The 13,699-nt window shown below is 61.3% G+C and overlaps 1 protein-coding gene across 4 annotated transcripts; it reads right to left on the reverse strand.

Annotated features, from left to right (window-relative positions):
• Window positions 1-278: 278 nt before the first annotated feature.
• On the reverse strand, window positions 279-10,341 carry ECEL1 (endothelin converting enzyme like 1). Of its 4 annotated transcripts, none has more exons than XM_054166922.1 (18): window positions 10,272-10,341; window positions 7,822-8,711; window positions 5,906-5,974; window positions 5,634-5,744; window positions 5,036-5,128; window positions 4,695-4,819; window positions 4,153-4,375; window positions 3,922-4,020; window positions 3,750-3,824; window positions 3,157-3,260; window positions 2,883-2,941; window positions 2,683-2,734; window positions 2,377-2,444; window positions 2,165-2,289; window positions 1,808-1,873; window positions 1,493-1,588; window positions 925-1,001; window positions 279-689 (listed from the first exon to the last, which is right to left on the reverse strand). In XM_054166922.1, the coding sequence occupies exons 2-18, from the start codon at window positions 8,563-8,565 to the stop codon at window positions 590-592; spliced, it is 2,286 nt and encodes a 761-aa protein (XP_054022897.1). In that variant the 5' UTR covers window positions 8,566-8,711; window positions 10,272-10,341; the 3' UTR covers window positions 279-589. The 4 variants fall into 4 exon arrangements, with proteins under 4 accessions (XP_054022897.1, XP_054022895.1, XP_054022898.1 ...); XM_054166920.1 differs by having other exon boundaries at window positions 10,183-10,341; XM_054166923.1 differs by lacking the exon at window positions 10,272-10,341 and adding an exon at window positions 10,116-10,142.
• Window positions 10,342-13,699: the final 3,358 nt, after the last annotated feature.

The raw sequence follows: 13,699 nt of genomic DNA on the forward strand, positions 1-13,699 counted from the left end.
ATTGACCAGAAACAGCAGTGAAAAATACAGCGAGTGTCTGTGTTCCCATGCTCCCAGGGCAGGCTGGCATTACCCATCCCCAAGCTCTGCCAGCTCTGCCCACCCACTGGCAGGGCTGATGTGGGCACAGGATGGGGCTGGCATAGGGGATGCTTGGGAGAGCACCAGGCAGCAGGAGACCTTTGGTGTGGGGCAGCCCTGGTTCACTATCCCTGCCTTGATCAGTACTGGGCTGGATGTGGTTGGGCTGGATGAAGGATTTGGGGTAGATGGAAGAGGGGGTATGTGAGTGCTTGGAGGGTGCCCTGAATTGCCTAGTTCCTCAATGGGGACTCGGGGCCCCTAGTTTTCAGGGCAGGGGGTAAGAAGGGGAAGGGCAGGAGCTCATGCCCACTCCAAATGTCTCCCTGCTGCCTCCACCCCTCCAGCAGATGCCTATCTTTGGCAGGAGTGACTCCCTGTGTCACCCAGGGGTGCTCCCTTTGCTTGGAGAGCGGGAGGGGAGATGGGTGGAGGTGGGGAGCAGGCACAGGGTGGCACTCAGGTGGGGATGGAGATGGGGGTGCCAGCCTGCTAGGGGGGATTGGTCTCACCACACCGAGCACTTGTGTACTGGGTTCATGGGTGAGTTCTTGGGGCAGTGGAAAACCCTTCCAAACTCCTCGAACTGTGAGACGCTGCCCAGGACCCTGCCAGGAGAGAGGGGCAGCTCAGAGTTGAGCACCTCCTGCCTTACCCCTGCCACTGCCATGCATCCCGCTCCAGGCACCCACTCACCCCAACACCCTATCCTCTGCCCCCAGGATGCCCATCCAGAGCCACCTTATGCTGTACTGGTGCCAATCCCACTGTGCATGGCACTGCCAGCCATGAGGAAAGCTGCACCCCCTGTGCTTCCCCCCCCATCCTGGGGCCAGCTGGTACCTGTAGTGCTCCGGGGCGTGCTTGTCCGTCAGCACCTGCAGGTAGATGGACTGCGACCGCCGCTTGATGCACCAGTTCTGCAGGGAAGAAAGGGTCCCATTGGGGAGCCAAATGGGGCACCCTGAGTGCCAGCACCCACTGGGGCCCATGGGTCCTGGCACCCACCAGGGCACAATGACTTTTCTGGCTGCTAGGGGGCTACATCAGCGATGCCCTGGTCGTGCTTGTTATTGTAGGGTCTCCTGGGAGCCTCTGTATGTGGTGCAGGTGGGCTGGGAGAGCATAGAGCTGTGTTTGTTATTGTAAGGTCTCCTGGGGTTGTGAGCTGCCTGGCTGCAGGTTCTCCTAGAAGTCTGAAGTCATGTACATTGTTATTGTGGGCACTCTGGAGGTGATGGAGGGGACACATTTGTTATTGTAGGGTCCAGAGGAGCATCAGGGTGGTGCAGGGTGCTCCTTGCAGGGCTAAGGGCTGAGGACCTGCTGATGCTGCCAAGCCTGTCTCCTGACCATGGGTACCAGGTTCCCCATGGCTCTCACCCCTCACTCTGGTGGGGCAGGGGCTCACCTGGGCAAAGGCAATGAAGAACAGCTGGTCATGTGTGTATTTCAGGTGGTGCAGGGGGTGCTCGGGGCCGTGCTCCCGCACCCACTTCTGGTAGGCCTGGAGAACAAGAGATGTCCTCAGCGTGGCCTGAGACCTCCTCCAAACTGGCCCCAACCCCCCAGCAAGCGGCAAGGAGGCTCATGCCCACTCCCTGCTGCAGTGAGCAATGAGGGCCTGGGAGATGGGGCATCTCCTGCCCACCCAGTGGGGATAGCACCAGAAAATGCCCCATGGCCCTGCCATGGCTATGACACCCCAGGACGGGTGAACACTTACATAGTAGGCAAGTTTGAGGCCTCCCATGTCAGCAATGTTCTCCCCCAGTGTGTGTTTGCCATTCACCTGCAAAGAGGAGAGATGGTGTGGTGATTAGAGGTGGTGTGGTGAGGAGAGGTGGTGCGGTGCACAGAGATGTCTGCCCACCAGCCAGGCATCCCCACCTTGGCACCTCAGTTGCCACCACCCAGTGCCCTAAGAAATTTCCCTGCTGAGATGCAAGGAGTTGTCAGGCCTCTGGGCTGGGCAGAGCAGAGCTCCTCTGCAGGCACCCAGCCCCTGCAGCGGAGCGCTGGGCACCCCTGCCCGGGGCAGCAGGTGCTGGGGCAATGCCCGGTGGGCAAGGGGGGGTCTCACCCGCTGGTTGTAGACGGTGAAGTTGTCGTAGAGGTTGACGATGCACTGCGCCTTCTTCAGGAACTTGCTGTACGACCTCTCCGTCCACCAGTGCACCAGGTTCCCGTGGCGGTCGTACTGTCCCCCTGCCAAGTGGCCACCACAACACTCAGGTGTCCTACCTGGCTGCCCCTACCCCCCCAGCTCCTGCCCTGGCACGAGGTGGGGCTCACCCCAGTCGTCGTAGCCATGCGTCAGCTCGTGCCCGATGATGGTGCCGATTCCACCGTAGTTCAGCGACCTGGTGGGTGGGGACCAGAGGGTGGAGGGCATGGTGCTGGCAGGGATGGCAGTGACCCCAGGACCTGGCACCTCCATACTCTGCCCTTGCACCCCCAACCCATGCTCCTGTCCTCATCCCTGCCCTAGCATCCACCAGCCCCTGCCCCTTCCTTTGCCCTGGCAGCCCATACTCATGCCCCTGTCCCAAGCCCTCCCCTGCTCTAGCACCCCCAGCTGTGCCCCATCCCCACACTCACTGTGGGAACTCAGGGTCGTAGAGGGTGGGCTGCAGGATGCCAGCAGGGAACACTAGGGACACAGGAGAACATTGCAGTTAGGGGGTTACCCTGCAGCATCACCTGGCACCAGGAACCCTGCATTGTTCCTCCCCACCCCAGGCCCTCCCCCCATGCCCTGTCCCGTGGGGCTGAGCTCTTGGGACTGGGCAATGCCTCACCCATCTGGTTCTTGTTGGGCAGATAGTAGGCATTTAGTGCCTGGGGAGGCAGCAGCCACCTGCAAAAAAATACAATGGTGCCAGGCTGAGGGGACACCTTGGGGGTTACAGAAATGCCACCCCCTTGCACATCTGAGGAGACAAGGGGCATTCCTGGCTTGACCATTGCCCTCCTGCCTACACCCTGTGGGCTCCAGCTGGGCATGTGGACAGAGGGCATTGGTGGGGTCATGCTGTGCCCGCTGTGCCAGCCCTAGGACAAGGGAATACCCACGCAGACTTGTCCACCTCCTGCCGTATCTTCTTCACTGAGAGCCTGATGCTGAAGGCGATGCTGTTGAGGATGTTCTTGAAGTAGGTCTTCTCATTCACATCGAACTGAGGGGACACAGCCATGTCAGGGGGAGTGCTAGCTCCAAATACCATCCCCAAGAGTGTCAGAAGCAAGGCCTTGGGGTCCTCTCACTCCCCAGGAGCCCTGGGGACAGAGAGTGTGGGGCTGCGGCCATGGGATGGGTGTGGCATGAGTCTGTCCTCATGCAGTATGCCCACACAGGCAGCTGCATCTCCAGCACCTTATTGGTGTCCCTAGGCCACGGTGACAGCCCTAGCCCTTGCTGAGGATGGAGCTGAGCTCTAGGGGGTACAACGTGGGGAAGGAGACATCATTCCAGACCCCAGAGACAATATGGTGCTGCCCATGTGGCTGTGGCCATGTGAGTGGTGGGAATAATAAGCTAATGGGGAGGTGGCTTGTTTTGCAGTGTATCTCCCCACCCTGGTCTCCACAGACCCTGAGGCAGATATGGGGACCATTTCCTCTCTCCACATGCCCATGCTCTCACATGGCCCTGGGCCACGCCTTGCCTCATACTCCTTGTCGATGGCCTCTGGCTTCAGCAGGAAATCAGGGTACCCGATCATCACCATCATGTACCGAAGCTGTGGGCACAGGGAATGGTGGAGTCAGACCCCCCATCCCACTTGCTAATGAGCTAAGACAGGGGCAAGGGCAAGGGTCCACACTGGAAGCCACTACCTTGGCCCTGGCTGCTCTCCGTGTCTCCTCATCCATCCAGTCCAGCTCATCCAGGCGCTGGTCCAAGATGTATTTGATGTCCTCCACCAGCTGCTGCACCTGCAGTGGATCACCGTGGGTGCTGACACGGCATTCGCCATGCCAGAAAGCCCTCAGTGGGGTACCAGGTAGCAGGGGGCATCTTGACAGCAGGAATGTGGTCACTTTGTGCCCACAGGCAGCATCACCTACCTTGGCTTTGCTGGCAGAGGAGAAGTGCTCTTCGACAAAGAGGGCACCCAGGGCCATGCCAAAGTGCTTGTTGGCCTGGCTCAAGCAGATCTTGCTCCGCTCCAGCTGCTTCTCGTTGCCCTCCATCTCCTTGGAGAGCTCATGAATGGCATCACGGAAGGGCGTGGAGAGATGCTCGCTCAGCACCACCACGATGCGCCACAGCATGTAGTTGTGAAGGATCCTGGCGGCAGGGGGCAAGGTCAGGACCCTCACCAGGTATGTCCCCAGGCACACAAGGAGAGTGGTGAGCATACACCGGGGGGGGATGCCTTTGCTTAGGGGCCAGGCAGGCCATGGGGGTGGCCACGGACTGTGGGCACACAGGGGCATACAGGGACATGCCAGCACTTTGTGCTGTGCCACGAGTCTGGTAACTTCCAGCGTGGAAAGGCCCTGAGGGTGGCTCACAACAGCGCCTGCTCCCACAACCACCCCCATTGCAAATCCCCTGCCAGGCTGGGGAAGGTGCCAGGGGCACATGGGCTGCCAGCCCCCCATACCTGCTAGGTGTCACACGGATGAGGTCAGACACCTTATGCATGTAGTCAGTGGCCAGCAGCACCACCTCCTCCTCCTCTGAGAAGTTGTCATGGAAGATGCGGTCCAGCAAGCGCTTCCATTTGAGCTGCCAGGGTGGGCACCATACCACCATGAAGGTAACCCCTTTAAGACTTTCCAGCCTCCCACCACCCCTTCCCAGCCGGGAAAGATCTGGGTGGATTCATCACCCTCAGGTGAACTTCTCTGGGGGAGTCAGCAAGGGCATGGAGCAGGGGCACAGGGACAGGCAGGGGGCAGATAGGGGAGGTGGGGTAGCAGGGTGGGCACTGGGGGTACTCACTGTAGGGGTGATGCGCTGCAGCTCACCCAGGGTCACTTTGTGGTACATGCTGCTGACGTCCCTCCGCATGTCATCGTACTCAGACACTGTGATCTGCATGGGGTGGGCAAGGCTGTCACCATCCTGCTACCCACTTCGGGTGTGGCACAGGGACGGGGCACAGGAGCTGACCCGCATCCCTGCCTCCTCCCTATCCTGGGACCCCTTTGCTCTCAGTGGGGCCCCAAGGGCTGGTCAGGGAATTCCCCAAGGAGTTGGGGTACCTGAGAGCTGGACACTGGGGTTCCCAAGACCTGGGCATAGAGTCTAGAAGGGCCTAGAATGGGTTCACAAGGACTGGACATGGAATTGATTTCCTGAGGGCTGGAACTGGGAGTTTTCAAGATGTTGGGGCTTAGGGTCCCTGAGGATCTATGATGGGATCCTCAGGGGGCTGGCATGCTCAAGGGTCAAGCATGAAGATCCTCAAGGTTTGGGAGTAGAGGTTTCCAAAGGGATTGGGATGGGGTCCCTAAGGACCAGGCATGGAGGTCCTCAAACACCTGTGCCCAGTGGCTGGGCAGGGCACCCCAAAGCCCAGGGTGGGTGCTCCCCTCACATTGGCAAGGTGCTGCTCCAGCTGTAGGATCTCCTGGGCCTTCTGCTCCACGTGCTCAGCCCCCAGGAGGGTGAGCAGCCTCTCCATGAACACCCGGTATGCAGCTAGGATCTGTGCCAAGGAAAGGGACACTGAGTAACACCCTGCACTGCCCTGCGGGAACCCCAGCCCCTGGCACTGCTGGCAGTGGGGTGGCCTCTATCTGCCACCCCACGCTGAGTGCTGGTCTTTCTCCTGGTGCTCCCATGGCATCAGTGTGGTGTCTTCTTTACCTTCTCACTCTCCTCATCCTGTCCCAGGTAAAGAGTCCGTTCGGGCAGAGTCAGCCCATCCTGGTCAATCTGCAGGGAGGGACGGGGACAGAAGGTGAGCAGAGAGTGGTGAGGGCACCCTTCACCTTCCCCATATTGCTGGTGTCCCTGGTGTCCCTGGACCTGTGGGGTGGCAGCGTGGTGGGTCAGCCTCGGGCACAGGCAGGTCTTGCACCTCAGTTTCCCTCCTGCTAGAGGGTGCTGGAGCTGCAGCAGGCAGTACACAATGGGTTGGGAGCACAGGGCAAAGGACAGGCCCCTGCTCCATGGCCTGACTTGTGCCTGGCATACAGACTGCACCATAGCCTGACCTATGCTGGCACCATGCTGCCACATCCCTGACTCATGCTGGCACCACAGCTGACCCCGCTCATGCTGCAGCCTGCACCAGGGGAAGCCACGGGGATGAGCCATGCTGCCTAGGCATTCCTGCCTTCACGCCCCCTACCCTACACCACTGCTGCTGTCCTATGCCACAGGCACAGCTGCTAGCAATACTGTCACACACCCACACCTGTAACCCCATACTTGTGACATCCCCACACATGCTCACCCCATACACCTCTATACACCTCTATGCACCCACCATCCAGTTTATCTCTCTCCATGCACACATCCTCACACCCTGTTCTCGCTGGCTCACCGCCCCCGTGTCTCTCCCCATCAACCCCCATCCGCACACCCCCACCCTAACCCTTTCCCCAGTCACATCCCTCCCCCTTGCTTGGGCTTCCTACAGAGGCACTGCCACACACAGCCCGCAGCCTCCCGGGCCTCCCCACCACCCCCCTCCCGTCACAATCATACCTGTAGCATCCTCCCCCAGTCACACTCTGACAGCCCCCCCGACCAAGCCCTGACACCCAGCCCTGTCACACCCAGCTCCCGCCGTCGCCCCCCGCCCCGCCCGCCGCCGCCCGCCGCCCTTCCCTGTGCCGCACGCTCCCTCTAGTGTACAGCGACGCGGCCCCGCAGCACCCACCTGCTCCTCCTGGACCCTCACCCGCAGACGCCCAGCCCCAGCCCCACCATCTCGCAGCGTACGGAGCAACTCATCCCTACCACTGCGTCCCCCTGCAGCGCTCCTGCCATCCCCAACACCTCGCCCCCCTACCATGCCATCACCATGCCCACTATATGCCTGCTATGCCCACCCTCATGTTCCCTTCGTGCCCACCACTGCATCCCCACTGTGCCATTGCTGTGTTATTCACCGTGGCCCCCATCCCATTACTCTGGCATCCCGCCATGGCATCCCACCATGCCATTGCTGTGCCCACACCATGCCCACACCATGCCCACCACCAGACTCCCACACCTACCAAGGTTGCTTGAGGTTTGGCCACTTAAATAAAACCCACCCATGCCCCAGTGGCATCACAGGGTGAAGAACACAGGCTGGCAAGGCTGAGGATGGCTGACAAAGCCATGGGCATCTGCCCTGGCACCCTGGCCTGGTGCTATGGGCATCCATCGCACTGTCACCTCCTAGGATTTGGTCTCTGTGTGCAGATGGCAGCCAGGATGCCAAGGTGAGAGACTTGGCCACTGGCACTCTGGAGACCTTGCTGTCTGGGCTGTCTCTGACACTCAGGTGGGTAGCACTGCCTCACTCTGTATGTCCCCCTGTCTGGGTCCCCCTCACCCAAATCCTCCCTCACCCTGGGGCAGCCTGGGAATCAGTGTCACAGGATGGGGAGATGGGAGGAGCCCAGAGGGTAGGATGGGCTGTGCCCAGCCTGGTTGCCTACTGCAGCCAGATTCATACACGGGGCAGGCATTCAGTGCCACCATGACAAGGAGGGTGTCACTGGAGGGATGTTACCAGCACAGGATGATGGCTGCAGGGGACAGCCGCAGGGGCAGGGTGCCCTCACCCGGATGACGTAGCGGGAGGTGTTCCTCTCATCCAGGCTGACGGTGAGGGAGAAGAGCACGGCAGCACTGTAGACCCCCTGCGTCTTGTAGAGCAGCTCATTGAGGTCCCCGCGGCCTGGGGTGGCGTCCCAGCCGCCACACTCCCCAATGACCTCCAGCATGGGCCGTGGGCCCAGCCGGTCGATCTCAGCCCGGTCCAGGCAGGAGCGGAAAAACTCCTTGACCTTCCTCTCGGCAGAGGAGGGGGCTCGGCGCCGCACGGGGCGGCTCAGCAGCGCCTGCAGCTTGGCCTCGTTCTGCTCGGCGATGGCCCCGATGGTGCCGTACACCAGCTTGTCCTCGGGAATGCCATGCCGCCGCAGCCAGCCACCGCAGGCGAAGGAGTAGAAGTCCTGGCAGGGGTCGATGGTGGCATCCATGTTGGCACTGAGGAAGCGGGATGCTCTCAGGAAGGCCTTCTTCTCCTGGCACCCTTCCAGGCAGTAGCTGTCCCCTTCTGCAGCCAGGTACTTGAGGACCAACATGCACGTCAAGATGACGCAGAGCCCCGCAGCGAACACCAGCCCCGAGAGCAGGCAGACCTCCCGGCGGCTCCAGCGTGGCAGTCCTCCGCGGCGTTTCTTGGTGCCGGCGCCCAGCTGGAGGGCGAAGCCGTTGGGCAGGGTGCCACTCTGGTACTTGCTCACGTACTTCACCTCCTGGAACTCATCGTAGTGGGCCGTCAATGAGTAGGTCTTCTCCATGGCCAGGGATGGGGCTCCCCACAGGAAGTGTGGATGCAGGGGGCTCAGGGCAGTCAGGAGGCACTCTTGGGCACCCCACAGTTCATGGTGGAGCCATGCCCGCTGAGGGGAGGTGGTGGAACATGCCCGGGTGAGTCAGGAAGCTCCTGGAAAAGGCAGAGGGGGTGGTTGAGGTGGAGTTTGGGAGGAGCAAGTTGGGGGGGGAAATGCTCCTTGCTGTCATCCTTGCCTACATCACTGTCCCTGCCTGTGTGCCCTGCTGATGGCACTGGGACTGGCTCTGGTGCTAGGAGCTGGGTGACAGCTCTACACCATGGCTACCCCCCTCTGCCAGCCCCTCAGAGTCCTGTCTGCCTGATCCTAGGCAGGTTTCAGCCCCCAGGAGCGCTCCATCCCACATGCCCACGCTCATCCCAATGCATCCACACTTGGTGGATGTCCAGGGTGATCCAGTGAGCCCAGCCTCACAACAGACTATGAGCATCCTTCCCAGCCTGGTCCCATCAAGGGCAGCCCGTCCCTCTGGCTGAGGTGTAGAGGGGAGGGAGCAGCTGGGAGAAGAGGGGTTTGGGGGCAATCTGCAGGGTAAGTTACTGGATTGGGGTGTCACAGGTTGGGCTGGGTGGTGCAGCCCTGCGTCAGGTTGCCTGGCGTCGCACCGTGGCTTTGTGTGGGGCTGGGTCCTGGTGCGCTGTGTTGCATTGCGTTGTGTCAGTCTGTGGTGCGGTGAGTGCTGTGTGTGCAAAGTTAATTCCAGTCCAGGGGGAGTCCTGGACCCCACAGACAGCTCACAGCATTTCCCCCACCATCATCACTGCCAGCTACCCAACCCCTTTGTGCTGGCTGGTGCCTGACAGGCAAGGGTGTCTGGCAGGGGTGCCATGCGGTGGAGGAGGGGTTCTGCCTGTGGGGAAATGAGGGTGGGGGCATAGATGGGTTCCAGAGGAGCTTCAAAAGGGGAACCCAAGCCTTACTCGGTGCAGAATGGCAGATGGATTTGCAGATGAAAGAGGACAGGCTGGGGACAAAGAGCTGCTCAGGAGGTGGCCAGCATCCCCATAATGAGGCTCCCCCAAGCCCCACAGCCCCCACTCCCTCTGTAACTTGGGCAAAGTTGTGCCCCAGCTCCACAGCCTGGCAGTGCCCGTGCCAGGGAGCTGCCACTGCTGAAAAGTTTGTGGGGCGGCAGTGGGCACGGTGGAGCGGGGGGCGGGGGGTCGGGGCAGCTGCCCGGGGTGCTCGGGGGATCCTACTTGGGATGCTGCCCGGGATGCTCGGGAGATGCTCCAGAGTGCCGGGAAGACGCGGCTCAGGATTCACGGGGGAAGCTGCCCGGGATGCGCGGAGGATGCTGCCCAGGATGCTCGCGAGGTGCTTTGCTGGGATGCTCGGGAGAGGCTCGGGAGGTGCCCGCCGGAATGATGCCTGAGGTACTCGGGAGATGCTCGAGGGCTGCTCGAGGGACGCTCGGGGAGCACTCCCCGGTATGATCCCCGGGTAATGGGAGGATACTCGTGGGGTGCTCGCCGTCAGGCTCAGGGGTTGCTCACCGGGCTGCTCGGGGATGCTCAGGGGATGCTGCCTGGGATATCCGCGGCTGCTCGGGGGGTCGCTCACCGCTTGCTCGCTGAGACACTTGGGGGACGCTGCTCGGGATGCTCGGGGACGCTGCCCGGAATGCTCGGGGGATGCTCGGAAGTGCTCACCGGCTTGCTCGGGGGATGTCAGCAGGCTTCCTGGGGCTGCTGTCGGGCAGGACCGCCGCTACCCGTCCGGCTGCGCGCCCCGCGCTCCGCTCCGCGCCCCGTGCCGCGGCTGGCGGAGCGGCGGGGCCGGAGGGAGGCAGCGGGGCGGGGAGGGGGTGGTGTCTCCAGCCCGGCTCTCCCGCAGGCCAGGATCCATTAACGAGATTATTATGCAAATGGAGCAGCCCAGTGCCACTCGCCAGCCTTACCTCATCCCAGCCGGCGAGGAGGCAGGGCAGGGGGGCTCCGCGGGCCCCCCACCCTGGGAGGCTGGCACAGGGCTGGCAGTGCCACCGCTGTCCGGCATCCCCCGACCGGGGATCCTGCTGCCAAACCCTGGCAGCCCAGCACCCAAGAGGGGCACGAGTGGGCATGGCCAGTGAGCTGTGCCAGGAGCATTCCGGCGGCTCGGCATCCCCTGACTTGCCCGGGCATCCTGGAGGGCCGGGCCAGTCCTGCCGGAGTGGGTGCAAGGGAAAAGATCTCTGGGTGGGTGGAGGATGGAGTCTGGGAGGCTCGGGGTGAGAGGATGGGGATGAGGACGGCAAAGGGTGGCAGGGGGTGGCATGGGGAGGGGGACATGCACTCACACTCACACACACACACGAAGGTCCGGGAATATTAAACTGCATTGCAGATAAATCCCCAACATAAATATCGTGAGCTGCTCTGCCACGGGGGGGCCCAGCAAGGAGATTTATAACCCAGCGATTCCCACTGCCCGCGGTGGCCCCCTGCACAGCCCCGCAGGCCTGCCGTGCTTGGGGTGTCCTGCCACACATGGGGTGCCCTTACCACATTGGCCCCCACTCCCATGTTTGAACAGCCCTGCGTGCTCAGAGGGGTCTCTTGGTCTTCCTGGGTGCTGGGGTGGGAGCCCCAGGCAGCACATAGTGGGTACTGTGCTACATACATCATGGAGACCCTGCTTGGCATGGGATGGGTTGATTGGCTGGTGAGGGACCCACTGTCTGGTCCTGTGGGCACCATGGCCTGGTCCCAGGCACAGCTCTTGCTGCCTTGGGCAGCTAAGACTGTGCCCTTCTGTGCTGGGGTGCTGTAGGGTGCCAAGGGTGCCTGCAGACAAAAGGTCTACTCCAGGATCAAGACACACAACATCACAAACACAGGTAGTGGCTCACATGTACAACTGTGCATGCTGACACACACCAGTACAGAGCACACTGCACACACACACTCACTCACTCACTCACTCATTCTTTCTCTCCCTGACACCCACTGCTGTCCAGCTTCCAAACCTTGGCACGCTCACACACTCTCTTGAGTGTTGCAGCAAAGCCTTCCTGGGGCATCTACCAGGTTGGAGGGGCTCCCATGAATTTCACTGGAGAGATGCCCTTGGCTTGGACACCCCAAGCCGTCAGGCATCGGGGGGGTGCAAAAGGGGGATACAATGTGGAGCCAGGCTGCTCCATGGATGGACCCCAACCCAGCTGTTCACTGGGTAGAGGGTGGGGGCATGGAGCTAGGTGCCATGCACTGGCCTTCCTATGCCTGCACTTATCCAGCCCTGAGACCTGCTTGGCACCTTGGTGAGGGTATGATGGATACATACAGGAGAGGGGGGCTGGCATTATTAACAGCCCTGGGTATTGCTCCAACAGGGCTGTAAAAATTAAAGGCGTGTGGATATAAAATAATGGATAAATCTGAGCCGGCCGCAGAGTGCTGCAGCGTCCCTCAGGAGCTGGCATCTCGGGAAGCTGGGGTACAGCAAGCACAGGGCAAGCCCCTGCATGTAGATACAGGGCATCAGGCAATGCCTGCACCCGTTTGCAGGATCTGACTCCCCCAAAAAATCTCCACCTAGTGCTTCAAGAGGATGTGCGGGCAGTGCCAACCTGCGGAGCAGGCACTAGAGGCAAGCAGCTGTTCCTGAAGCTGGGATAAAAGGAAAAGAGGTTGCGCCTCTGCAGACAAGGCTGGGGGGTGCAGGGCAATTGCCCCAGGATGCCCACAAGAGCTGCCCAGCCCACACCCCCCAAGCTGGCAGGATCCGTGTCATGGTGCCAGTGCACCCAGGTATCGCCAGGCTGGTGTGACCCCGGGGTCCAGCTCATCCTTCGTCTCATGGCTGCAGTCCCGAGCAGGGCTCAGGGCAGCACCAGACCCGCTCTGCCGTGCCCGTCCATCCCACGGGCCACCCCGCCGGCATCCTCATTTTCCCCAAGATTAGCTGCGGCGCGGGAGCCTCGGCGCACCGCCAGCAGGTGACAAATAAGATTTTTCCACTCTCCCGAGCACCCGGCATGGGTCTGTCATTGAAAATGCAAAGCAGTGTGGTGCCAACCTCCGCCACCCACCCGCCCCTTCACCAGCCCCTCAGAGCCAAGCACCCGGAGAGCTGACACCCTTCCCCCCCCAATCACTGCTGGACCCGCCCTGCACCCGTTGCTCCCTCTGGACAGATTCAGAGGGATGGGCACAGTGTCCCCATGCTGAGTGGTGCAGATTCCTAGGGAGCCTCTCAGAGGAGTGCTAGTTTGGGGGGTGTCATTCCAGGTGGACAGCATAGCCTCAGTGTCCTTGGGGTGCACCCACGTGCTTGGAACTGAAGGTAGGAGAATGGGGCAGGGGCTTGCATGGGGGCTCCCTGTCACATTGGTATGGGCACCCCACCAAAATCTGCCAACCTACCTGCCTGAGTGGGCACATGACAGGCTCACCCCCGTGGTAGCGGTTGAGAATTGGTCTCTCAGGAAATCCTTGGCCCAAGACGTGCCCACAAACCCCACCCAAGGGATGCCAGCCCCAGCACCCAAAGGGGGAAGAGAGGGAGCACTGCACCCCCCAGGCGAGTACATCCACCCAGCACCCACTGCCTTCACTCATGGAGCTAACCCTCCCAAACACCTCAGTCTCCCCAGGCCCCTCGGTGTCCCCTAACTCCAACCCTGGTATCCTGTTACCCACGGCGAGCCCAGGGCAGAGCCAGGCGGCTTACCCAGCAGTCCCCAGCCCCACTCCCCGCCACCGCCGCCACGTCTCCCCTCCACTATTGTCAGAAGGGTTGCCTCTGCCTCTGTCTGCGAAATTAATTCGGAGGTGGAGAGGGAGAATTATGTAAAGTGTGGTTATTCTGGAGCGGCGGGGGAAGCGCGGCTGATGGCAAAGTGCCTTTTTGTGTGTTTAATATGCATTTTTTTCCAGCGGTGCATTTTCAGGCGGGTAATTTGCTGTCTTTTCAGACCCCGATCAGTATCATTTCTCCGGCAATGACAGCTTTTATTTGCACTGAAATGAATGCTGCGAAATTTCCAAGAAATAGCCGAGGCCCCGCTGGCTGCCCACCCCCGCGGGGCCGGGACAGGGACACTCACTGACGCCTGCCCCCTGCGGGCCCTCGGCCAGCCGCTGCCCACGGCCCC

Source organism: Dryobates pubescens, chromosome 13, assembly GCF_014839835.1.
Source record: "Dryobates pubescens isolate bDryPub1 chromosome 13, bDryPub1.pri, whole genome shotgun sequence".
In the NCBI taxonomy this organism is placed as follows: domain Eukaryota; kingdom Metazoa; phylum Chordata; class Aves; order Piciformes; family Picidae; genus Dryobates; species Dryobates pubescens.